Genomic DNA, 24,428 nt, shown 5'->3' with positions numbered 1-24,428 from the left:
CAGCTAATTTTTTGTATTTTTAGTAGAGACGGGGTTTCACCATGTTGACCAGATGGTCTCGATCTCTTGACCTCGTGATGCACCCGCCTCGGCCTCCCAAAGTGCTGGGATTACAGGCGTGAGCCACCGCGCCCGGTCAACCATCCTGTTTTTATGGTGACTCTCCTGGATTTTCTAGAAGTCTTCTAATATTTTTTAAAAACCTTTTCTGGGCCATGTGTGGTGGCTTGTGCCCATAAACCTAGCACTTTGGCAGGCTGAGGCAGAAGGCTGACTTGAGCCTAGGAGTTTTAGACCAGCCTGGGCAACATAGGGAGACTCCGTCTCTACAAAAAAAAAAAAAAAAAAAAAACACTAGCTGGGCGTGGTGGTACACGCTTGTGGTCCTGGCTACTCAGAAGGGTGAGGCAGGAGGATCACTTGAGCCCAGGAGATTGGTGCTGCAAGTGAGCCATGATCATGCCACTGCACTCCAGCTTGAGTGGCAAAGCAAAATGCTGTCTTGAAAATAAATATAAAGAAATAAACTTTTCTGAAAAGATCGCTTGTTAATTACATATCTAAATACAATTAATCTTTATCCTGAGCACCTCTTATCTTATAAATTAATAAATTATAAAACCATCTCTTTGAAAAAATACCAGGCAGGACACAGTGGCTAACATCTGTAAAGTCAACACTTTGGGAGGCCAAGGGGGGAGGATTTCTGGAGCCCAGGAGTTCTAGACCAGCCTGGGCAACATGGCAAAACTTTGTTTCTACAAAAAAAAATTAAAAACTAGCCCAGGTGTGGTGGCACATGCCTGTGGTCCCAGCTACTCGTGAGGTGGCAGGATTGCCTGAGCCCTTGAGGTTGAGGCTGTGGTGAGCCATAATTCTGCCACTGCACCCCAGCCTCAGCAGCAGAGCAAAACGCTGTCTCAGAAAACCATGGAGTGAAGAGACAAGTCACAAACTGGGTGAAGATGTTTGTAATACATAAAAACCAGTTAGCATCCAGATATTTAAGCAGAGAACTTCTGAAATTCAGTAAGCAGTTTCTTAGATATGACATCAAAAGCATAAGCAAAAAAGAAAACAGACAAACCGGATATCAAAATTTTAAAATTTCCTGTTCGAAGGATACTATCAAGGAAGTAAAACAATAATCCATGAAATTGAGAAAATACTTACAAATCATGTATATGACAAGGGACTTGTATCTAAAATACATACAGAGCACTTAGAATTCAATAATAAAAAAGACAACTCAGGTTTAAAGAGGAGCAAAGGAACAGAGCAGATGTTTTGCCAAAAAAGATATATACAATGCCAAGAAGCATATAAAAAGATCCTCAATATCATTAGCCACTGGGGAAACAAATCAAAACCATAGTGGTCAGCAGCAACAGCACAGAAGATCACTTGAGCTGAAGGGTTTGAGACCAGCCTGGGCAAGACAACGAGATCCCATTTGTACCAAAAGAAAAAGAAAAATCACACAGCAGGGTATCACTTCATGCCCACCAGCATGTCTATAATGGAAAAGAGGCATGGGAACCTTCATGTACTGTTGGTAGGGGTGTAAAATGGTGCAACTGCTTTTGGAAACAGTTTGACGGTTCCTTAAACAGTTATACAAAGAACTGCCATATGACCCAGCAATTAATTTCACTTCTGTATCTATACCCAAGAGAAGCGAAAACATAATTCAAATATTTGTACATCATGGTTTATAGAAAACTATTAGTAATAGCCAAGAGGTAGAAACAACCCAAATGTCCACAACTGATGAGTAGATAATGAAATGCGGCCGGTACACAGAATGGAATATTATTTAGCCATAAAAAAGGAGTAGAGTAGTGCTTGCTACAGCATGGATGACCCTTAAAACATTTTACTAAGTGAAAGAAGCTAGTCACAAAGGACCATTGTAGGATTCCGTTTATAGGAAATGTCCAGAATAGGCAAATCTATAGAGACAAAGGGTAGACTAGACTAGTGATTACCTATAGCTGAAGGATGAGAGGTGTAGGAGGTGATGGTGAAGAGGTGTAGGGTAATGAAAATGTTCTAAGATTGACTATGATAGTGGGTGGACAACTCTGAATATAATATACTAAAAGCTGTTGAGTTGTAGATGTTAAAGGAATGAATTTTACCATATGTAAATTATTTCTCAAACTGTTTTTTTAAAAAATCAATAAATAACAATTCAATAGGAAAATAAGCACAGGACATATCCATGCACTTCATATGAGAAGAAACACGTCTACACAATAGATGCTTGAAAAGCTACTTAACCTCCTTACTTCTCCACATGTAGAGATGTGGAGAAGTGGGGGCACTCATCCACTGCCAGAGGGAGTGTAAATTGTATAATCACTTTGGAAAATAAGATGGCATTAGAGAGTTGAAGATGCAAGTGTTTATGGCCCAGCAATTCCCCTCCTAAGTGTATACCCAAAGAACTTCTACCAGAAGTACACTGAGATCGCATATGTAATCACAGGAGCACTACAAAATTCAAAGCCACATAAAACTTAACAGTATGTTATATGGTGGTATAACGATCATAAACCTGTTTTTTAAAAGCAAACCAGGGAAGGATAAACACAAAATTCAGGATGGTGAGAATGGAAAAGAATTGGCAGGGTCTAGCAGGGATGCTAGTTCCTTTTCTAAACTAGATGGTGGGCATATAGGTGTATATTGTTGGGATTGTGGGGTTGTAGAGAAGGCAAAGGATTGCTGACAACCTGACATTGAGGGAAAATTCAGAAAACCTCAAAAGCATACATGCAAAAATTTTTTTCATGCACTTTAAAAATGCAAATGTGTTTCTAGAAAAGATGGGCATATTTAGAATTTTTTATATGAAAAGCAAAAGATAAAATGTTTTTGTCCAAGAAAAAAAAAAGGAACGAGAACAACACAAAAAAGAAACAGCATGGAAGGTTTCCAACAGAAGTGGTTAAAATTAAGAGCTTTGTACTTGGAGGTGAACTTCATTTATTTGAGCCACCACGTCTTTATTCTTCAGTGATGTTAGATAAAGCAGACATTGCTGCCTGTAAGTAAAACCCCTGCTGTCATTTCATTCATTTTAATGGTTGCCTTTTTCTTTTTCAGATCCTGCTCACACTAAAAGATGAACCACAAACACACAGAGAAACAACCTATTCACCACTCCTGGGTGCGTGATTGAGGGTGAAGCATCCACCAGCACTGCAAGGGGTCCATAGTATTTTTTTTTTTTTTTTTTTTTTTGGCTGCCTCAAAGTTCCCAAAACCTTCGAACAGATGTGGCAGTAGATGGTTGCCAATCAGCCAATGCAGACTTTCACTGGGACAACAGGAAAGCAGATCCTCTGGGTTTTGATGGAACTTGGCAGTGGGAACATTCAGCTGATGCATTATATACCCCAACAGAGCACACGTGTATCTTTTACCTTCCCTTTACCCCATGCCCCCAACCTGCTTAGGTCTTCTCTGTCCCTTTCCTGCTGCTGCACAGAGATGATATAAAAGAGGCTCTTTGGCTATTTGCATTTTGCTTCCTCATCTTTTCCAGATTGCAGTATGAAGCTTTATTTTGTTTGTACAAGCTTAATATTCCAACCTCATCATCTACCAAAGTTGCTCCTCCCTTTTCGGAGGGTCTAGGGGGAAGGAGGAGCATTCATCACAAGTCTCCTAGGGAGAGGAGACAAGTCGGTGTGCTGTTGACAACACGAGCCGGGGTAAAGGCACCCTTTGGAATTCCTGATTTCAAAGATTAATAAAGTAATTCTATTTTTATTTTCTTTTTTTATTTTTCCATTTACTAATTTCCCAACAATCAGTATTCACAAACAGGACTGAAGTGGAATCAGTGTTTTATTTTACTTTATTGCTGGGCAGTTTTTTAAACTTCGTTTTAGAAATGTGAGCTATAAAGAGGTATTTTATTTGTACATTTCATTTCAGTAGATGGTGGGTCCAGGCTGTTCCCAAAGACGGCTCCGGCCCCTGGGGAGTGGACATGTGCACATGTCTCCGTTATCAGCCCTCGACAGGCAGGCTCCCTCACAGCGTGGGCATCCAGTGGCTTGAGCCCTGTATCCAGTTGCACGTTGCTTACCTCACAGTTCACCTGAGTGATGCAGCACAGCCCCAGTGCTGGCCCCTCAAGAATCTGCCCTCTCGCTTCCTCCTCTTTCCTAGGTCCTCTCTCTCTCTGGCTTCTGCTGGAGAAAAAGTTGAAAGTTGGACAGCAGAGTCCACTGAAGGACTGACTTAGCTGCCCTAAGGAGTTACTAGGGGAGAACCCAAAGTCTGGGGCTTCTTCAACAGAGTCCTACAGACTCAGCATTGAAATCCAAAAAGAAAACTGACACCTAAAAAGGCAGAAGAAGGACTTTATCGCCTTCTTAGTGAATGAAAGCAAAGGTTTGGGCACATTTGAGCATTTTGTTTGCTTGTGAAGGATAAGGTTTGTCGGTGGCAGGAGAGAAATGAGAACGCGTTCCAGATGTGCCCGGGACTGGATAGTAGTTTGCGGACCACCTTAACTATTTGCTCAATTGGTTGTGTGTTGATTAGGGGACAAATTAGAATTCCTCCATAGTCCCCTGTTGAGGTATAGCATTGGGAAATAATGGATTTGGGAGGAACCACCACATGAATCTTGAGACAAGGGAAAAGAGGGTATGAGCCCAGTGAAAGATATTTTAGACTAACTATAGTGCTTGAAATTGCCCTAGATAACCAGTGAGAGTTAAGTCTTCCAGCTAATTTCTTACTGCATTTGCCATATGCTGATCAGCTGCTAGGACGCCAGATCTCTCCCTTCATGTGTCCAAGCGGTTTCAGGTCATTTTTACTGGTATAGGACTTCACCTGGTAATAAACCAGACAGATCCTATGAGCCCTCCTCCAACAGAGGTGGTATTTCCAGTGTTACTCTTTACCCTCCCCTAAAACAAGCGTAGATTTTTTAAGATAGTGATTCAAGGTTCGGTGGCACCTGTCAGTGATGTGTGGAATGGGGAGGCTGACTCCAGAACCCTGTCTGTATTCATGTCTGCTGCCTAACCTACAAGTAGAGCTCTGACAGAAAAAGACCATTTGGAATCGCACCATGTTCTGTTTTCTTTGGAATAATCCAGGAAATGTATCTAGTTGCCTTGGTCCATTAGGATGAACCACAGGCCAGCGTTTCAGTGATATGCTGTGAAGTTGGATAAAAGGGAGAGGTTTCTGGGGCCAGAAAAATTATTTCCCTTTTCCATATTGAAGCCTCAAGTAAAGACAAGTGATGTCAGGTATAATGTACCATTTCTCAAAATGTATTAATAGTTGTGAGGCAGCCTGGATCCTACTACAGTCCTAAAGTTACCTCTACAGCTGCAGCCTGAAATTGTACATTTTAAATAAACACTTAGGGGTTATCATGCCCAGTGAATTTGAGAATGGTCCTCAGGTGAGTAGACATGCTGGGACAGCAGCAGACCATGGCTGATGTGCTGAGCTTACTGCATCCCCTCTCTGCCCATGGGCTCCCTGGAGCAAGGTGGAGTATAATCCTGCCGGCCAGGATTTTAGGACAGGGGCATAGCCCTCTGAACTAGTGGAAGTCAGTGGGTGCCACATGGGATGAAGACTGAGAGTGAAACCCTTAGAATTAGCTGGACATGGACAAAGCAGGAAACAAAAATGGTGCTGACCAAACTCACTTCTGTCTTGGAGAACTCCACAGGGAATAAGGTACACACATACCTTCACGCACACACAGACACCAACATATCAGACATATCCTCCAGCCTGCACATTTTAGCTTCAGATAGACTTTTATCAGTGGCAAAGTGATCTCACCAGAGGAATGTGTTTCTCAGGAGCTGCTAGATGGCCCCTTGCTCTGTGCTCGCTCCCTGCAGACGGCTGCCCCACATGGGTGTCCATACCACAGTGGGACCACAGCCTCACTCAAAAGAGAGCTATGGTTCCCAGATCCCTGACAAGAGGGCCATAGTCTGAAAAAGGGTTTCTGGTTAGCCCTTTCAGGCTTAACTGGATAACAGAATTAGCCTCGTACTTTTATGCCATTTGCCATAAACATTTTCTCTAATTCTCAACTGATACAGGTGGGGATTTTCAAAAATGGTGATGTTGGTAATTTGCAGTTAGTGGACAAACCATGTTTCCATATGCAAGTGTTCACACCAGGGGGTTCTGCCTACAGGTATCTGGAGGTCAAATTTGTATGCTTTCTGCCCATCTGAGCCACTGCCTCTGTGTCTCTGAGAATAATATACTCTGCAAGAAGGAAAGGCCACAAGCCATAGTGCAGTCTTCTCAGATGCCAGAAGTCAGCACAGCGTGCCCCTGTGTAGGGTGGCCGTGCCAAGCGGTGTGTTTGGCAAGTGAGAGATTCTCTGCCCCAGATTCCGGTTACCTCTGATTAGTAGATGCAGACGTGGAATTAAGAAAAGGGTAATTTAAGGATATTTATTGAAGTCAGACATAGACTTTAGAATAAGGCTTTTACTGTTCTAGAAATAATATTCCAGAAGATGAAATCAGCCAAGATTCCCCAAAAAATATTTATTTATACAAAGATTTTGAGAGTAATATTCGTATTTGTCTTTATACCTCAGTCTGTGTGTCTGGGGCCAAGTCACTGTGTGGCACACGTGCGGCTTCCCCGAATGCCTCACATGTTGCAGCACCTGCTTCCAGGAACACCGAATGAACACAGGGTCTTGGAGGGGAAGGGGGAAGAACCCATAATGCCCCAAGGCTGCATGGACCCACAGTCCAGAAATGTGCACCCTGACCTGGAAGGCGTCTAGCCAAGTGTCCAAGGGGAAATATGATTGAGGGAGAGGTGAGAGGAGGGACCCAGAGGGCAGACAGGAGAGGTTTAATTCCCACCCTTTGCTTTTGCATTCAGCATATCCAGAAAGCCCAATAATAGTTGATGGCCCAGGAACTGCATGACCTGGATTTTCTCCCTGTAATGACCCATGATGCTAATTGATATAGAGGACAATTTGCAAAAGTAATAGACTTGTCCTTAATCCCAGACAGTACGAGAAACAATTCTGAGACTTTGTCTTGGTAACCTGTCTTTTTAAAAAAGAAAATGCTTGCCTTGTATAACATAATCCAGATTCCCTAGAGCAGATGTGGTACAGCAATGAGCAAATCCAACCTCAGATCTGAAGTGTCTTCCAGACTGGACCTGACCCGGGCCATTCTCTGCCCTTCCTCTTCCCTTTAGGGTAGCCCAAATCCCATTGCCACACAACATCTTGACTTGCCATCCCTTTCCTCTCTTCCCATCCCCTCTGTCTGCATCACAGAAAGTCTGTGTGTTCTGAAGAGTTCAGCCTTCCTCTAACCAAACCCACACTTGCTTTACCACAGTGATTCTCAGAGCCAGCAAGAAAGAAATGTTCCGAAAGGAAACCTCCATCTCAGCCATCTGCCCAGAGCTGAAGGTTGTGGGCTCAGGCCTCTCGGTGAGGTTTGTTGCTTGTGTGTTTCCCAAGGAGCGGGCAGTCAGGCAGTGGCGGTTCTCTCTCCCCTCTCTCTGTCGCAGGTGGGGTCTCAGCTACACTTACAGGACTTCACCACCATGTTGGAGAGCTGCTCCACCTTGGGGGTCCTTCCAACATAGTACAGGATGGTCAGGGGCTCCAGGTCCTGGGGCACGCAGCAAGGCGAGGCAGATGCTTCAGGGTTCAGAGTGTTGTACAGTCCCAGCACCTGGGAAGGGACACGTCAGTGAGAGGTTGGAAAGCCAAGCCTCAGCCCTGGAACCCAGGAACTCTGCCGGTTCTAGGTGCAGTCCCAGAGGCTGAGCAAGTGCTAGAATGGCCACTGGTGCTCTTTAAGAGGAGTTGTTGGGGGCCAGGCATGGTGGCTCATGCCTGTACTCCCAGCCCTTGAGAGGCTGAGGCAGGCAGATCACTTGAGGTCAGGAGTTTGAGACCAGCCTGGCCAATATGGTGAAGCCACATCTCTACTAAAAATAAAAAAAATTAGCTGGCCATAGTGGCAGGCGTCTATAATCCCAGCTACTTGAGAGGCTCAGGTAGGAGGATCACTTGAACCCAGGAGGCGGAGGTTGCAGTGAGCAGAAATCATGCCACTGCACTCCAGCCTGAGCCACAGAATGAGACTCTGTCTCAAAAAAAAGAAGGAACTGTTGGAACCTGGTTTGGGTGAGTGAGTAGTTGCTGTTCATCCACAATGACAGAATGCAGAATAGCTGCACTTATTTGGGGTGATCAGTTGAAGCATAGAACAGTTACTGGGGGACACTGATAACGATCTTGGCTTTTTTTTTTTTTTTTTTTTTGAGATGGAGTCTCGCTCTGTTGCCCAGGCTGGAGTGTAGTGGTATGATCTCGGCTCACGGCAACCTCTGCCTCCCAAATTCAAACCATTCTCCTGCCTCAGCCTCCCAAGTAGCTGGGATTACAGGTGTGTGCCACCGCCCTCAGCTAATTTTTTATATTTTTGCTAGAGACAGGGTTTCACCATGTTGGCCAGGCTGGTCTCAATCTCCTGACCTTGTGATCCACCCTCCTTGGCCTCCCAAAGTGCTAGGATGACAGGCATGAGCCACTGCATCCAGCCTATTTTGGCTTTTAAGAAAGTAACTCTTAAATTGCTCTTCCTATCTGTAATTGATCACTTCAATGAGAAATGTTCTCACTAACATTGCCTTGGACCATTTAGTAAGTGCCAGAGTGTAGGGCCCCAGACAGGATGCAGAGATAATGAGCTAGAAGGAAACATGCTTCACAAATTGCTGCCCTGTTTTCGATTCCCCTCGAGGGAAAGACAAACTAGTTCCAGGGGTTATGGACTCCCAGCTGTCTCACTTTCTCTTCCTAGCATTTCATATTTGCATCTTCTCCATGCTTTTTGTTGTCTTTCAGAGTAAGCTTTTCCACATTCGAGAGGCTGGAATAATCCAAGTTCTGGTAGAAGCCTTTCTACCTCAGTGTTCCTTGCCAGCCACCTGCACACATCTCTAACATAGGGTGAGACATGGCAGTTAATTAATTTCTGTGGTACAGAGAGCTTTAGACAAAGCAAATAAAAAGGCTGGTTGAAACGGAGGCAGGAATTTAAAAGGGCAGAAGGTGACTGAGTGGAACTGAGTCAGGGTGCCGAGATCAGAACCTTCACCAGAGGGGTTTCACCCACCCCAGACCATCATTCACTCACCCAACATTCAATCCTTCACCCATTCTTTTTAACCCCAGTGCCTCAGATGGCATGAGCCCTGCTCCATACCGTGCTGTGGGTTGTGTCTGCACTGCGGAGGTACGGGCAAGGGCCTGAGCAGAAGTTGGCGTAGTAGCCCTTAGGTTCATGGACCCATTTCCAGCCCAGATCCTGTCGGAAGTCAATGTAGAGGGGGCGCACGCAGCAGTTCTCCTCCAAGTTGCTGCAACAAAAACATTTAAAGACAATCAACTTAAAAAGAAACCACCAATCAAAGGAACTTCACGAATGCCCTCATATTCTCCCTTGGAGTCCTTTCATACCATCATAGGCGGCTCTGATCAGTGGAATCCCAGGTTCAAGGGGACAGAAGAAACCAGAAAGGCACATTCATGTGTTAAAGACCACGATCCCAAGGATGTAAGAAACAGAGATAAACGCCGCATGAGGAAGAGTAGAGAGGCAAAGGCGGCCCTGCTCACTTTTATATCACAAATCAAAGCAGAGCCGTAAAGTGCTCCACAGAAAACCAAGCACTCAATGTTATTAGCCAACTCAGCTTTGTTGAGGTTGGTTTCATTGTTACCCTCCTGACGTGCACCCAGCCAGAAATAAATTGTAAGTTTATGAAGCTTGTCTACTATAGTAGGTGACTACTGAGACTGAATCTAAAGGCCGTTTAGCCAAATAAGGCATATCCTTCTATTAGAACTGTGGTTCAACAGATCACCCAAATGTGATTATCAGGTCCCTTCAGTTCTGTTGCCTACAGAGATCCATTTGGTAATAATACCCCTTGCCAAGTGGGCATCTGGCCTCTGCCTTAATATCTGCTGAGATCTAGAACTTGCTACTTCCAAAGGTAGCCATTGGCCAAAATCTGGCTTCTTGTGGGTTTCAAGGGTGCACCATGGCAGACACTATCGATTATCTATTCAGTAACCTTTCCTAACCCGCTTCTTCCCTTGCCACATCTAAAACACCAGATGCTCCTTTTCCTGGCCTCCCTTGCAAGTAGTGGTGGTCATGTGACCCAATAATGACCTATCAGACAAGGAGAAATATACAGGGCAAAGATATTTGATTATTTATAAAAGCAACAGATGGAAGAGGAAAACTTCTGGCTCTTCCCCTTCCCTCTCTCCTTGTCTTAAACGTGGACAAGATGCCTGAAGCCCTAGCAATCCCTTGTGACCATAAAGCAAAAGGATGAAAAGCCAACGTACTAAGCATGGCAGACTGGAGAGACAGAAATCCTGAGTCTTCAGTGGCATCATGAAGCAGCCAACCCACCCGAAGCTGCTGCTACAGGCCTCTTGTGAACAAGAAATCCACTATGATTTAAGTCACTGGCCAAGAGCATTCATTCCTGATAGAGACACATGGCACAAATAAATCTGAATGCCAGCCTTCATGGCTGCATGACAGCTGGCAGCAACTACCTTGCCTCTCTGTTCCTCCAGCTCAACATCCCTAGTTTCCCAAGCCCAACCGTCCTGATAGGACATGGTTTCCAGATCTAAATATTTCCCTGTTCATTTTCCCCAGTTTTATCCAGGGATCCTCTGAGGCCAAATGGACTCACTCATGCTCCTTCCTTTACCTGCAGTGCTTCCCCTCCTAGATCCCTTCATCCCGAAACCTCATCCTTGAATCCTCTACTCAAATTCTACACCCTTCTGAAGCCTTTCCTGTGTCCATAGGTGAACGTGTTACTCCCAATTAAAGTACTTAATTGTTCAGACCCTCTCATGAGTGTGATCATGTCCCTTTTAGTAGTTGGCATGCCTGCTTTATCTGCCCCTTATAAATGAGCAGTGAAACTGCTCCTAAATAAGAGGGTCTGGGTCTTTTCTATCTCTGTGTTATGGCTACCTGGTAATTTCTGAACTAATTCGTTAATTTCTCTAGCTCCAGTTTCCCGTTCAAATGGCGATGGCTCTATTTGCTCCCATCCAGTAGCATCCTTGGACCCTTCATAGGGAACTGAGCACTTTAATGGAAACTCCTGCATTAATCTCACACACACACACCCTACAAGTGCTTAAAACATGAAAACCATGGAGAGGCTTTGACCAAGCAACTCCAATCCAAACTATTTTAGCAACACTCTTCGTCATAGAGTCTTCCTCATTTACTTCATCCAGCCCCTTCCAGAGGTAGCCTATGGAAAAACAGTGGGACCGCAAAAAGAGATCTGTCATAGATTTTCAGTCTTCTTCCTGGAGATGTTTGTGAACAGCATCAGGGACCCTCTGTTGAGTGCGGCTTGGTTCTGGGGCCTGACCTGCAGTAGACAGGCAGTAGATGTTGGTTCCCTTGTGGGCCCAGGCTCACCGGAAGCAGTAATTGGTGTCCAAGGCCCGCTTCTTCCTCTGACCCCCCTGGCCCGGGCTGTCGAGCCGATGTGGGGGAATCATCATGAGGATTAGATGAGGGTTGTGGTGATCCTTCTGCTTCTTGAGACGCCCCAGGTCTCCACGGCCATGGTCATCCTCATGGTCCACACCTGCAGAAGGGAAGGAAAGCGACAATCTAAGGAGAGCAGAGCCGTTGGAGGCTGCCTCCTCCTCACGTCACGTCACTGCCCAGGAGGAAGGACAGTGAAGTCTGCGAGGGAAGCGTGGGGGACAAGTACGTCTTCATTCTGATATCCAGCTGCAGGAAGGGGAAGAGCAGGCAGAGGAGCCAGTATCGAAAGAACTCATCATCATTATAAGGATGCCACTGAAAGCTGCCCAATGTTCAGATCCCCTACTCCTCTACAGACATCTTCCAAGTGACAGAAAGCCCTTGCTGGGATTCCTAGGAATCTTCGTGGACCCATCAAGCATCCCTATTACTAAGTGGGTGCCTAACACATACCTCCGGGTTGTCGGTTTGTTTATTTGTTTATTTTGAGACAGAGTCTCGCTTTGTCAGCCAGGCTGGAGTGCAATGGTGCCATCTTGGCTCACTGCAACCTCTGCCTCCTGGGTTCAAGTGATCCTCCTGCCTCAGCCTCCCAAGTGGCTGGGATTACAGGTGCCTGCCACCACACCTGGCTATTTTGCTATTTTTAGTAGAGACGGGTTTCACCACATTGGCCAGGCTGGTCTCGAACTCCTGATCTCAAGTGATCCCCCTGCCTCGGCCTCCCAAAGTGCTGGGATTACAGGCATAAGATACCACACCCAGCCCTGGGTTGTCACTTTAGACTCTAGACTTAGAATCTTGGGATGTGAGTTTCCTCTTAAAATGTGAATGGATCAAGATAGTGCAGGAGTCCTACCAAAAAGTTAAGGTGTCACAATTTAAGATAGCCTGAATGGGAGCCAAAGAAACAAAACTGTGGAATTGTTAACATTCACATTGTACTTAGCGTCTTTGAAGTGTTTTCAGTATAGAATTCAGATGAGATCATGAAGCACATGATAAATAGCTTAGCAAAAGCTCTGGAAAGAACACCTGAATTCATCAACCCATTTCATCTGAAAAAAAAACTAGACTGGAGACTGACTTAGAAAGTCTCAACTAAATGGAGATCGATTTTGTGAAGGTCAGCTTCCACCTGTTGTCCATTCTCACCGAAGACAGGAACATGAAGAATTAATTTACATAGCTACAGGAGGGGCTCAGATCTCAGAAAGGGGCACCAGGTCTGTGAGATACTTGAGAGACCTGGATCATAAATCCCTTTTTCTGAAAATCTTTATGAACAAGGTACGGGAAGGTTTCATCCTAGGCTGGCCCGTAGGTTAGGACTCTGAAGGTCTTCTGGGCTCTAAGGTTCTGTGATTAGGGTGTCAAATCCTTGACTTTAAAAAGGCTCTAAAATAGAGCCCATGCAGGGTAAGATCACTATCTAGGGCTGAGCCAAAAGAGGCGTGCACCCTTTCCCAGACAAGCCTCGCACCTCAGGCATTCGCAGTTACCCAGAATGGGAATATGAAAGGAAAAGAGAACTTTCCTGAACTCCAGGGCCCATCCAGGCTGAGTTCCTTGCAAACATAATGGAAAACCAGAAATGACTCTCAACGACTTCTTCTTCGCTATCTCTACCCAAACACCAGACAGAGATCCTGAGGCTTGAAGCAATCAGCCAAACCCAGAGGACCCCTGGGCAATGTCAGGCAGGCCCTGCACATCTGGAAAGCTCGGTCGTCTGAGCACTCATGTTCAGGACAGCGAAAGTTAACTTCTTTCAGGGAGCGGGAAGACAACGCCTCTCTATTGAGCATTGCTGGCACTGTGTTCCAGGATCATTATCTCATTTAATTGCCTGACAACCCTGTGAAAGAGGAACTCTCATCCCGTTTCATTAGGCCCAGAGGCTAGACGGCTTGCCTACACAATTTCACCACTCTTACCAGACCACGTTGTCTTCCAGAGGCTAATGCATCCTCTAAGCTGTAAGCTGGAAGTTACACTCATTGCTTTTGGGGCAAAGCAGAATTACTCAAGTATGAAATAGTTGACTCTCTCTCTCTGAAGGAGCTTGGTTTCTTTTTTTAGAGGTCTGGTAAGGGTCTCCTGGTCTATCCTCTCACCTTAACTCCCACCCCCAACCCATCCTACCATACACATTCATTCTGTTACCTTTGAATTTGATTTCCATCACCTCATGAATGTTTTCCAGGATATCTCCATTGGGCTGAAAGGTGTGACATGGACAGTGAATGCTGATTTCTAGACCTAAGTTGGACTCTGCAAAATAAGACAGAGTTAGTGAGAACTTCCCCATCACACACTTCCCCTGTGTGATGGGGAAGTGTGCCCTACCACCCATGCAGGGATGAGCCAGGGCCTCCGCTCCTGTAGGGACTCTTAAGAACTGAGTTCTACTGAGGGTCACAGGAGACAGAAAGTGCCTCCAAAGCTCAAAGTGGACCTTCATGCGCACGTTGCCACGTTCTATGTATTCCTGTTATATTATGAATCACCAGATGGGGGCGTACGCTAGTAGTCATCATGAAAGAGAAGGAGCATAATCATTGCCTTTCAAAGCATGGTATTTATTAAGAGAAAATTGTCACCTATCTACTTGGGGGCCAAAGGACACAGATGCAGGAAGGAAAGAAAAAACAACGCCATCTATGTGTTTGTTGGGAGAGGAGATCCTTGAGTCAACCTACTGAGGAAGGATGAGGGCAAGAGGCAGAAGGACTGGAAGAGACAGGGAGTAACTCAAGAGTCTCCAAGCACAGAGACCGCGATTCAAAAGGCCACCAATTCAAAGGGCCACAGGATGTAAAGCTCGCAAAAGGATTCAAAGTCAGGAACCAGTGCTAGAGGCAAGGTCACCTGCAAACAGGAAGCAGAATCTGTCTAAGAAGATGCAAGCATTTCTACCAGGGCCATGACTGTGGGTCTAGAGAAAGTGGTGGATTCCAGAGGAGATAAGATGAACATGATGGTTACACTGGGCCATATTTTCCCTAAGAAACAAGGACACAACGAGGTAAAAATTACGTGGACATTTCTTCTTTGGAAATCCTTGTTTCACCATGATGGGAAGTTGGAATGTGGATAGCTCATCAAGATGTACAGGTTGGGAAGACAGTTGTGAACTTAGAAAACAGCCCAGCGGTGATGACAGAGAACTTTAGCCAAGGGCCCAGAGAACATGAGCATGGAGAGAGTGTGCATGATGAAGCCCGGAGGTGCCAGGGTTTGGTGTCTGACATTCTGGTGCATGAAGGGTGAGTCTGGCCCATTTGCCTAGTAGTTGTGGGATCATGTGTTTTGGCAACCAAAATCAAGGAAGCGGGGAATTCAGTAAATGAGGTTGAGTGAAGTGGAGGAAAAAGAAAGAAAATGAAAAGTTTGCACTGAGACAAGCAGATTTACACGGAAAACCAGGTAGATCTGGTATCGTGTCAATTCTGGTGGATAAGACTCAATTAGGGAGGCTCTGTTGATGCTGGGGTAGCAGTCAGCTGTGGCCAGGTGTAGGAGAGGTCATGGGGGATGGATCTCTTGGATTCAGGGTCAGCCTACAGCTTAGGTGATTGATTTGCTGGAAGAAACCTAGAGTGAGTTCTATGATTCTGTGAGTTAGAAAGTCAAGGTGCAAGCAGCGGTGTTGGGGAGAGTGCACACGGAGACCACCAAGGAAGATGCCCACACATTCACTGAGATGCAAGATGGTTGTTTCCCAGTGTTCCACCTTTCCTGAGCCATGATGCTGAGAGGCTCCCTGCCCAGCCTGCTAGGGGAGGCCTGGCCCTGCCTAGCTGGGTGCTGCAGACTATATGAGCAACAGCACAAGGGTATGAGACTTGGGTCCCCAGTGACCCTGGTGGGCTCTAACCAACTCTGGGACCCAGAATGCACCTGGGTACCGGGTGTACAAGGGCTCTCAGATGTTTGCTGAATGAATCCAAGACCACATGTGTGACACAGTTTCATTATCAATTCACACCGCCAACTGTTCCAATTTGGAGTCCTTTGCTGCCTGGTTTGAAGCCATGAACTCTGAGGAGACTCATGGGCTCCCTATAAGTAGAAACCTCTGTGATGATTTCCCTGTGGGAAAGGTGGGTAATATCTGCCTAAGTGGGGACTGCAGGTTCCAATGGAGAGCTAACCTCAGAATTGGCAGCCGTGGGGATGGTGGGTGGGGGACCCATAGATTTTATTACGAAATTATCTTTTTGATGTCTCAGGAGGATGGAAATTATTCTCAATGCAAACTTCTCATTGAGTTCTGCAGCTGTGAAAATAAGAATTCCTTCAAGTGCCCAGGGCTTCAAAGAAATCCAGGTGGAGCTGATCAAAATCAGACAGGGAAGTTAAGAGATTAATTTCCCCAGCCCCTCCTTTCTGTAGCTGTCTGAGTCAGAATTCCCAACAGAGCTGCACCACATGGGTTCTCCTAGGCTCTTGCCCTCATGCTCAGTAGCAGGGACAGGAAGGAATTCCTGGGTACCCTTGGGACTGGGGCAGGATCTCCAGCCCACCAACTCCCAACTCAGCCCCCAGATAATTCCCCTTGGGTGGGGAATTTTCTCATTTATGCGACCTGCCTGGGCTCTGTGGGCATCAAGCAATGCAAACTTGATGCCTCCAGAGCCCAGACATGTCACGTGAGAAAATCGAGCCAGCACATGACATTAAACAGGAATTGCCAGCCTCACTCTAGGGGAACAATAGTGAATGGTGGGGGCTGTGGGATGCATGCCCCATCTCCAGGGGTGGCTGGTACTCATCTCTGGTGGCTGGTTATCAAGAAATCTTCCAATTTTTCAAAAACAGCTAGAAGTCCAGGTTTTATGTGAAATCTCCAGACTTAATAAAACACCCAAAACTGCTAATGACTAGTCAAATTGAAAACAATATGCAGGCCAAAACACCAAGGACCTAGAAGGATCCACCTGCCTCAGGGACTCTGGGCATCAATATGTGGATAGACTGTGGCTTTACAGCAGCTGATGACAGGATAAAAACCCTTCCCAAGAGGGAGAGAAGAACAGATGGGACTGCCATCTGTGACCCCAGCCCACTGAGCAATGAGACCAGGCAGTACCAGCCAAGGAAAAGGAAAAACACAGAGAATGGTGTCGTGAGACACCAAGGTTCTAATCCAGACTGGACGACCCCCGTCAAGTCACTTCTCTCGGCCTGTTCCCTCATCTAAAATATGAAAAGCTTATTCTTGTAAAACATGGGAAAAACCATGAAGTTCTCTCAAATACATTTGATCTTTAAAACAGCTCTGTGAGGCATGCAGAGGAGAAGCCATTGCCTTTTCTCCCAGGTGAGGAAAGACAATGCGTGGATAAGGTATTTGGGACATGTGAAGTTTGATAATGCCTATAGGATAGCCCTGATTGCATGATGACCAGGCCTTTCAAACTTAACTGGCCAGAACAGAACCTGTTCTTCTCCTAAGCCCCCATTTCAATAAGTGATACCACCTGGAAGTCGAAAAATGTAGAAGTCATCCAGAATGCTCTTGGTTCCTCACACCCCATATCTAATCAGCCTGTGCTACTGGCTACTGTCAAAATACAGTACAAATCCATATGATCTTCACGTCCACGCTACCACCCCAGTCTCAGCCCATATTGCTCTCATCTGGGCTGCCCCCATGGCTCCTAATTGGTTTTTCTGCCTCTTCCCTTGACCCCCTGGAAACTAGAGGGATCTTTTAAAGATGTCAATCAAATAGCATCAGACAACCCCGCCTCCCTGTAGCCGTCAGAGTCAGAATTTCCAACAGAGCTGCTGTAGGCAGATTCACACGCGTTCTCCTAGGCTCTTGACTTCATGCTCAGCAGGGGGATAGGGAGGAATTCCTGGGTACCCTGAGTATCCTCAGCTCTGGTTATAGCACTCCCACGCTTCATAAGTCCTGAAATCTCGCCATGACCTGATGTTCTAAATTAAATTGGCCAGGCACAGTGACTCACACCTGTAATCCCAGCACTTTGGGAAGCCGAGGCAGGCGGATCACTTGAGGTTAGGAGTTCAAGACCAGCCTGGCCAACTTGGTGAAACCCCGTCTCTACTAAATATATAAAAAATTAGCCAGGTGTGGCGGCATGCGTCTGTAGTCCCAGCTACTAGGGAGGCTGAGATATGAGAACTTCTTTAACCCAGATGGCGGAGGTTGCAGTGAGCTGAGATAGTGCCGCTGCACTCCAGCCTAGGCAACAGAGCAAAATGCAGTCTCAAAAAAAAAAAATAATAAAAGATATGGCCCTAACAACCTCTCTGACCACCTCTCCCCTATCTCCCCCCTTCCCCCCCACCCCAGTTCACTATGGTCCAGCCACACCAATCTGTTTGCTGCTGTTGCTAGAACAAATCAAGCTTATTTCCACCCAAGGGCCTGGGCCTCGCTGTTTCCTTGCTTAGCACATCCCACATTCTGATCTTCATGGGCTTGCTCCTTATCATTCAGATGTCAATGCATCAATTTCTTCATCTTAGAGAGCTTCTCTGTTGGGCCCCACCCAGTCATCATCACATTGCCCTCTTTCTATTTCTCATAGTTCCCATCCCTGTGGCTGCATCCCCAGGGCCTGGCTTACAGTGAGCATTTAATAAACATTAGTTGAGTGAATGAATGGAGAATACTCAGTGGCAAAGCTAGGGTTTGAACCCAGATCTCTGACTCCTTTAATTCTGTCCTCTTCCCTCTGTTTCATGGAGGACTAAGGGACCTGAGGATCCACCTACCTCTTCTTAACAGCCACTCACGCACAGTGTCGGTGACATCAAAGGACAGCCACTCGGCAGTGCCCCGTGTAGGCAGATTCTTGCCACCGATATAGCGCTGTTTGGCAATGTGCTCATCTGGCCGAAGGATCTACAAGGCAGAGAAAGGAGTGAGTACCCGAGGCCAGGATAGAATGCCCCAGAAGACGTCATAATGCAGGGCACAGGTGAGGGAGCCATAGGAAACCAGCGGTTCCTGAATGCCATGCCCCTCAAGCACCTTAGGTAACTCTTAAGCCTCCTAATGACAGACACAGATACAGAAACTAAAGATCAGAGAAGCCAGGATTCAAACCCAGGTCTGCCAAACTCAGTGGTGGCCTGATATGGCAAAGGAAGTGGCTTTCCCGTCAGTGTGGTTTCTGTTCTGAGAGAGGGGTTACCTGGAAGAGCTCGATCCTCTGCTCATTCCGCTTAGAGCTGGGGTTGGGCACCCGCAAGACCCGGAATTCTGCTCGGAACAGGTTGGTTCTATTTTTCTCCACTGAGGACACATTGAAGCGGAAAACCTTGGAGGTAATTCCCTTGGGGCAGACAGCCAGCTCGTCTAGGAGATAAAGCAGAGGGCACAGCATGAGCAAGACATGCAGGAACAGCGTGCTGCCAACAGACAGGCACCAAGTGGCCACCGTCCTGCCTGCCACCTTCCTAGAGGATTGAGGCCTCGGACCTCAAGGTGGAGATGGGAGGAAGATTCTTGGTGGTCCTAGAATCACACACAGTCCTGAGCAAGGAGCAGTGTGGCCTCAGAGCTCCACGACATGGCACTAGAGACTGGCTAGTCAAACTGAATCACCCCTTCCTCCCTCTGCCTTGACATCTCAGTTCTGGTAAGCTCTCCAGCCTGTTGTTCTTGCTTTTTGAGAAAATACTGATTCTAGAAAGACAGCAGCAACCTAGTGATTTATATATCTTACAGCTAGTTGATTCATTCATGTGTTTGCTCATTCGGGCATTCATTCATTCACCAAAAATGTATTGGGCAGCTACTACAGGCCAAGCATGGTGCTAACATTGGGAAGCTAAACGTGAACAGACACAACCCCTGCCTTCAAGGGGATGAAAATCTATTTATGCCTAGCGTTCCATTATTGGAACACTGGGCATATGGGAGCTATTTATATCCTACTGCTCAAGGTCATCGCCAAGGTGAATTTCAAAATTCAAAAAGTTGTAGCCTCAGGCTTATGGTTTAATATGGGGGGGTATTAATACATGGGCCCAAATAACAGGATCAGACAGAAATAACAGCACAGAGTGCCCAGAAGATGTCACAATGCAGGAACACAGGTGAGGGGAGCGATAGGAAACCAGTGGTTTTTAGAGAAGCCCAGGAGTTGCTGCAGAAAATCCAAAGAGGGAAACGGCAGGGAGCACTTCATGGATGAGGTGAAAATTGAGAGGATTTGAGGATGGAGAGGAAAGAAATTTTACATGGAGTGACTGCTGGAAGCAAAGGCAGGGAGGGGAAGAAATGCAAGTAAGAGGGGCTGGAAGCTGCAGGTGGGAGCCAGGTGAGAAAGGGCAAGATGGTAGATTGGGGTCCAACTGTCAGACTGAAAGGTTAAATTTTAACCCATTAACAGTAGGGAGTCACTGAAAGTGTTTGAACAGCAGAGTGACATCTCAACCTTGTGTTTTAGACCCAAGAAAGCAGGGTTTATATAGCAAAGAGCCCACATCATGAGTCTGGCAGAAACAAAAACGCTTCCTCAGACCAAGCTGGTGTGTCACCACTGGCTCCTTTCTCTTTCCTTGACAGCACATGCTCTGCCAGACACTGTCGCCTGCTGGCCTCTTCATCCCTATCCACAAGACACAGTAGCAAATGCCCTTTCCCACCCTTCCGAGTCAGATAATGGGAAGAGAAAGAACCTGTCTTTTCTCTCCTCCTGTACATTTGACAGCCTCAAGGTCTGAGCAGTATTAACACCCAGAGAAAAACTTTCTGCACAAATGGTAACAATAGCCCGAAGTTGAAATTCAAGCTCATAGACCCAGATTCCACACATAATGGACATGGTTGGAATGAGCTTATAATTGCCCCAAGGGGTGATTTAGGAAGTCACGGACAAGGCAGGAAGGATCAGAGGCCTGGAAACAAGCAAATGTGCTACTGATCTTTAGGAAAGGATGAGTGAGTGTTTCTGGAAATTGCCATCTGGTGGGCCTGACACCAGTTCTTAGAAAATTAATGGAACAGATGTTAGGAAAACAAATGTGTGAATGCTGGCTAATGATGCCCTGATTAATAATTGGCTTTGAACGAACAAATACCGCCAACAATTCCCTAAACTATTTCAGATAGAACCAAGGAGAGAAATCAGTGATAGCAAAGTAATGTATAGGTTTACAAGTCTGAAGTACTCTGAATGTGGATAAGCTACTTGCACTGGCAACCCTGTCAAGGACAACAGAGCTGGGTCTCGAAGGAGCTGTCATCAATATGGCTTCAGTTACAGTAGCACCTCCTGGGAGGATCGCTTGAGCTCGGGAGGTCCAGGCTGCAGGGAGCCATGATTGTGCCACCGCAGTCCAGCCTGGGCAACAGAGGGAGACTGTTTCAAAAAATAATAAATAAATAAATAAATAGAACACCTCCAGTGACTATCTACAAGAGGAATAAAGAGTAAATCAGTGCAACATGCACCTTGATGTTAAAAAAGCAGCAAGGTGAAAAATGGCACTTGCTGGTGAGGACAGTCAGAGTGGGGGCAAGGTGGTGGGAAGCCAGGAGATAGGGTAAGTTATGAGCTAGGAGAGATCTTGGGACATCCCAGTGGCCATCCTCTGGTTTCTTCCAGCCTATCAATCATAATCTGCTCCTCAAGATGAATTCCTCCTGGGGAGAATTTTAAGATTTCAAGAAAGAGATGGGAAAGGTCATTTTCTCTTACTGGGATATATAGATTTCCAATGAGTTAGAAGGAACATCAGGAGTCATGATGCACAACCCTCCTCAGAGGGAGAAATGGCTGTCCAGAGGATCCTGGCCAGGGTCACTCAGGAGTTAGCTGACATAGCAGCTCGACACTAGCAAGCAAAGCTTCGACACAATTGCTAGTGATTAAAAAAGAATTGGAACCTAAGCAACATGGTAAAACCCCATCTCTACTAAAAATATAAAAATTCACCGGACATGGTGGTACATGCCTGTAATCCCAGCTATTTGGGAGGCTGAGGCAGGAGAATCACTTGAACCTGGGAAGTAGAGGTTGCAGTGAGCTGAGATTGCACCACTGCACTCCAGCCTGGGTGACAGAGTGAGACACCATCTCAAAAAAAAAAAAAATTGGCAGCCTGGCGCAGTGGCTCACACCTATAATCCCAACCAGTACCTGGGGAGGCTGAGGCAGGCGGATTGCTTGAGCTCAGGAGTTCAACACCAGCCTGGCCAACATGGTGAAACCCTATCTCTGTAAAGAATACAAAAATTAGCCAGGTGTGGTGGTGTTATCTCAGCTACTCGGGAGACTGAGGCGGGAGGATCGCTTGAGCCTAGGAGTTCAAGATCAGCCTGGACAACATAGGGAGGACGTATCCCTATTATTTAAAATTAAACATTTTAAAGGCACAGTAGTTCATGCCTGTAATCCCAGCTCTTTGGGAGACTGAGGCAGGTGGATCACTTGAGGTCAGGAGTTCGAGACCATCCTGGCCAACATGGCGAAACCCCGCCTCTACTCCAAATACAAAAATTACCTGGGTGTGGTGTGGGCACCTGTAATCCCAGCTACTTGGGAGGCTGAGGCACGAGAATCGCTTGAACTTAGGAGGCAGAAGCTACAGTGAGCTGAGATAGCGCTAGTGCATCCAGTCAAGAAGATTGTATTTACATTTTCTTTTAATTTCCCAGGCAGTTCTTTTTAAAATTAATTTTAATTTTAATTTTTTTGATAGAGTATCACTCTGTTGCCCAGGCTGGATGCACTAGCGCTGTGTCTTATCGAGTTTTTATTAATTCACGTGACCTTCTAACAACCCTTGAGGAGAATGAAAACATATAAAATTTATCACTTGACAAATGAGAAAACTGAGGCTTCAAAAGGTTAAATGGCTTTCCCAAGGTCACATAACTAGTTGGCGGAGGTGGGGTTTGAATCCAGGTCGGCTGAACACACCTCATTTACTGAAGCAGAGTCTCTGGAAGCTGGGAGGGATTTGGGAGATCATCTCATGGAGATGGTTTCATGAAAAGACTATGGCAAGATTCCACTAAATGGGCCTAGAGTGTCAACTTATGCCTCAGACATTGACCCACTGCAAACGAGTTTGTGGTTCTTCAGCCATGCCTCTGCAGAACACTAGGGTTATTGAGGGCTGGACTAGAGGGTCCCACCTTTACAAACTAAATCATGAGCAAATTTTTCCATTGCACAGAAAAACATATATTGATGAATGCCATTTTCTCCATTTTGCTTTAGGGGGCAAAACACAAGCAAAGAATATTTGTGTATAGTATGCATGGAAAAACCAGGAAATAGCTGACCATGTTTAGTTAATTGCCTTTTAAAACGTGTTCAGACACCTGGGCTGCTAGGTGTGCCTTTGCTTGTATACATCATTTCTGCTGGTTCCAGTGAAGGGGCTGTATTTATCAGTGTGGCTGTACTTCTCTACCCTGGCTGCACGTTAGAATCACCTGGAAAGCTGTAAAAACAAATGATGCCTGGACCCATTCCCCAGCAGTTCTGACTATACTGGAGTGAGTGGAGTCCACAGTATTTTTTTTAAGACCTCCAGATGACCACGGATTATAATGTGCTGCAAAGGGTACCATGACTTCCAGGTGTTCTGGAAGTTGAAACCACTGCTTTAATGGTGTGAACTTTCTATGGATTAACCTTGAAATGAATTAGACATGTTGCTTCACTGATGGAACGCCTTTAACAATTTTGAATTCGTAGCCCATAAACATTTTAAGCCCATATTAAAAATTGGAATACTTCACAGAAAGATTCAGATTTTTTGCTCTTCTGGGACGTGGGAAGAGCTCATCAAGGTGGATCCACAGTCATCAATGCAAAACCCAGCAGAAGCTGAGGCTGGCTGCTGCTTGGGCTGGGCACATGGACTCCAGGTCCCCTCCCTCTCCCTGCCTCACACATCCTACTTTCTTCTTGACCCCAAGGCCAAGTGTCCTAGTGCAGTTTATCATGACACAGTGGCTTTTCTTTCAGATCATTTGCATTTTCTGCTGGGTCTGTGTAGGCACTTGTGTTTGCCATCCCTCTAAGAAAAGGTTTTGCCCTAGTTCACTGAGTGTGAACAAGGGTTCACTTCAGTGTGCTTAAGAATCCATAAGGAGCTTGTCAAAAATACAGATTCCCCAAGACCCCACCCCCAAAGATTCTGATTCTATAAGGGCGGGCGGGACCAGGGAATGTACATTTACCTCCAGCTTCCTCTGGACCACATGTGGAGAAGTGCTGACCTCTACTGTGCAAAGGGCATTGGCCCTTGGAGCAAATGATTTTCAGAATAATCTCAGAATAAACAAAATCTACACTTAGCAGCCAGATAAGAAACACTAAAATATCGAGTTTTCTCTTTGCTGAGGAACTCTGGGTTTGCTGGTTGTCTAAGCACTGCCCTTGGCTGAAAACAAGTCTCCGAACAGACACAGATAATTACAAGCCAGAAGATAAAATGACACCTACATTGGTGATATCTTAGTAAGAGAGATGACAACGAAGTAAAAAAGCTGTGTCCTTTCCCATCACGTGGGGTCAGAGAAACTCTCTACTCCCTCCCCACGTAAAATCCTGGAGAATTAGAAAAGGGATTAAAGACTCTTGTCCATATACCCCAGTAGAGGCTCTGCTGATTCATCCCAGATGGAATTATAAAATTCTTTCAGCTGAAAAGGAGTTTGGAAATAATCTCTGACTTTACAGATGCGGAAACTGAGGCTTGGAGAAGTCACTTTTACATAGCTGCAGTTGCTTAACCTGCTTGAGACTCTTCATTAAAGAAAAGTCTTAAATTAGGGAGAACATTTGTGGCAGTATGCATCTCCT

At 45.8% G+C, this 24,428-nt stretch overlaps 2 protein-coding genes across 19 annotated transcripts in view; one reads left to right on the top strand and one right to left on the bottom strand.

Annotated features, from left to right (window-relative positions):
• Positions 1-3,780, top strand: part of TTLL5 (tubulin tyrosine ligase like 5) — a 286,353-nt gene extending 282,573 nt beyond the window's left edge. For all 15 annotated transcript variants that reach the window (XR_005200287.1, XM_037738524.1, XM_037738522.1 and 12 more), the window contains one exon: positions 3,112-3,780. Coding sequence is in view for 13 of the 15 variants with exons in the window: in XM_037738524.1 (XP_037594452.1) it covers positions 3,112-3,134 (23 nt within the window). In the remaining 2 variants the exon portion in view is untranslated. The remainder of the gene's footprint in view (positions 1-3,111) is intronic.
• Positions 3,781-6,453: 2,673 nt separating this feature from the next.
• The window catches only part of TGFB3 (transforming growth factor beta 3), a 22,766-nt gene continuing 4,791 nt past the window's right edge, over positions 6,454-24,428 (bottom strand). For 3 of the 4 annotated variants that reach the window (XM_017528604.2, XM_017528605.2, XM_037738526.1), the window contains 6 exons: positions 18,792-18,955; positions 18,370-18,499; positions 13,783-13,890; positions 11,542-11,713; positions 9,274-9,427; positions 6,488-7,731 (listed from right to left, as the gene is read on the bottom strand). In XM_017528604.2, the coding sequence (XP_017384093.1) occupies positions 7,573-7,731; positions 9,274-9,427; positions 11,542-11,713; positions 13,783-13,890; positions 18,370-18,499; positions 18,792-18,955 (887 nt within the window). In that variant the 3' untranslated portion in view covers positions 6,488-7,572. Of the gene's footprint in view, positions 7,732-9,273; positions 9,428-11,541; positions 11,714-13,782; positions 13,891-18,369; positions 18,500-18,791; positions 18,956-24,428 lie in introns of all 4 variants that reach the window. The other variant, XM_017528608.2, reaches the window with a different exon arrangement.

Source organism: Cebus imitator, unplaced genomic scaffold (assembly GCF_001604975.1).
Source record: "Cebus imitator isolate Cc_AM_T3 unplaced genomic scaffold, Cebus_imitator-1.0 Scaffold54, whole genome shotgun sequence".
NCBI lineage: Eukaryota > Metazoa > Chordata > Mammalia > Primates > Cebidae > Cebus > Cebus imitator.
Note: the sequence above shows the minus strand (reverse complement) of the source record. Positions and strands in the feature narration are given on the sequence as shown.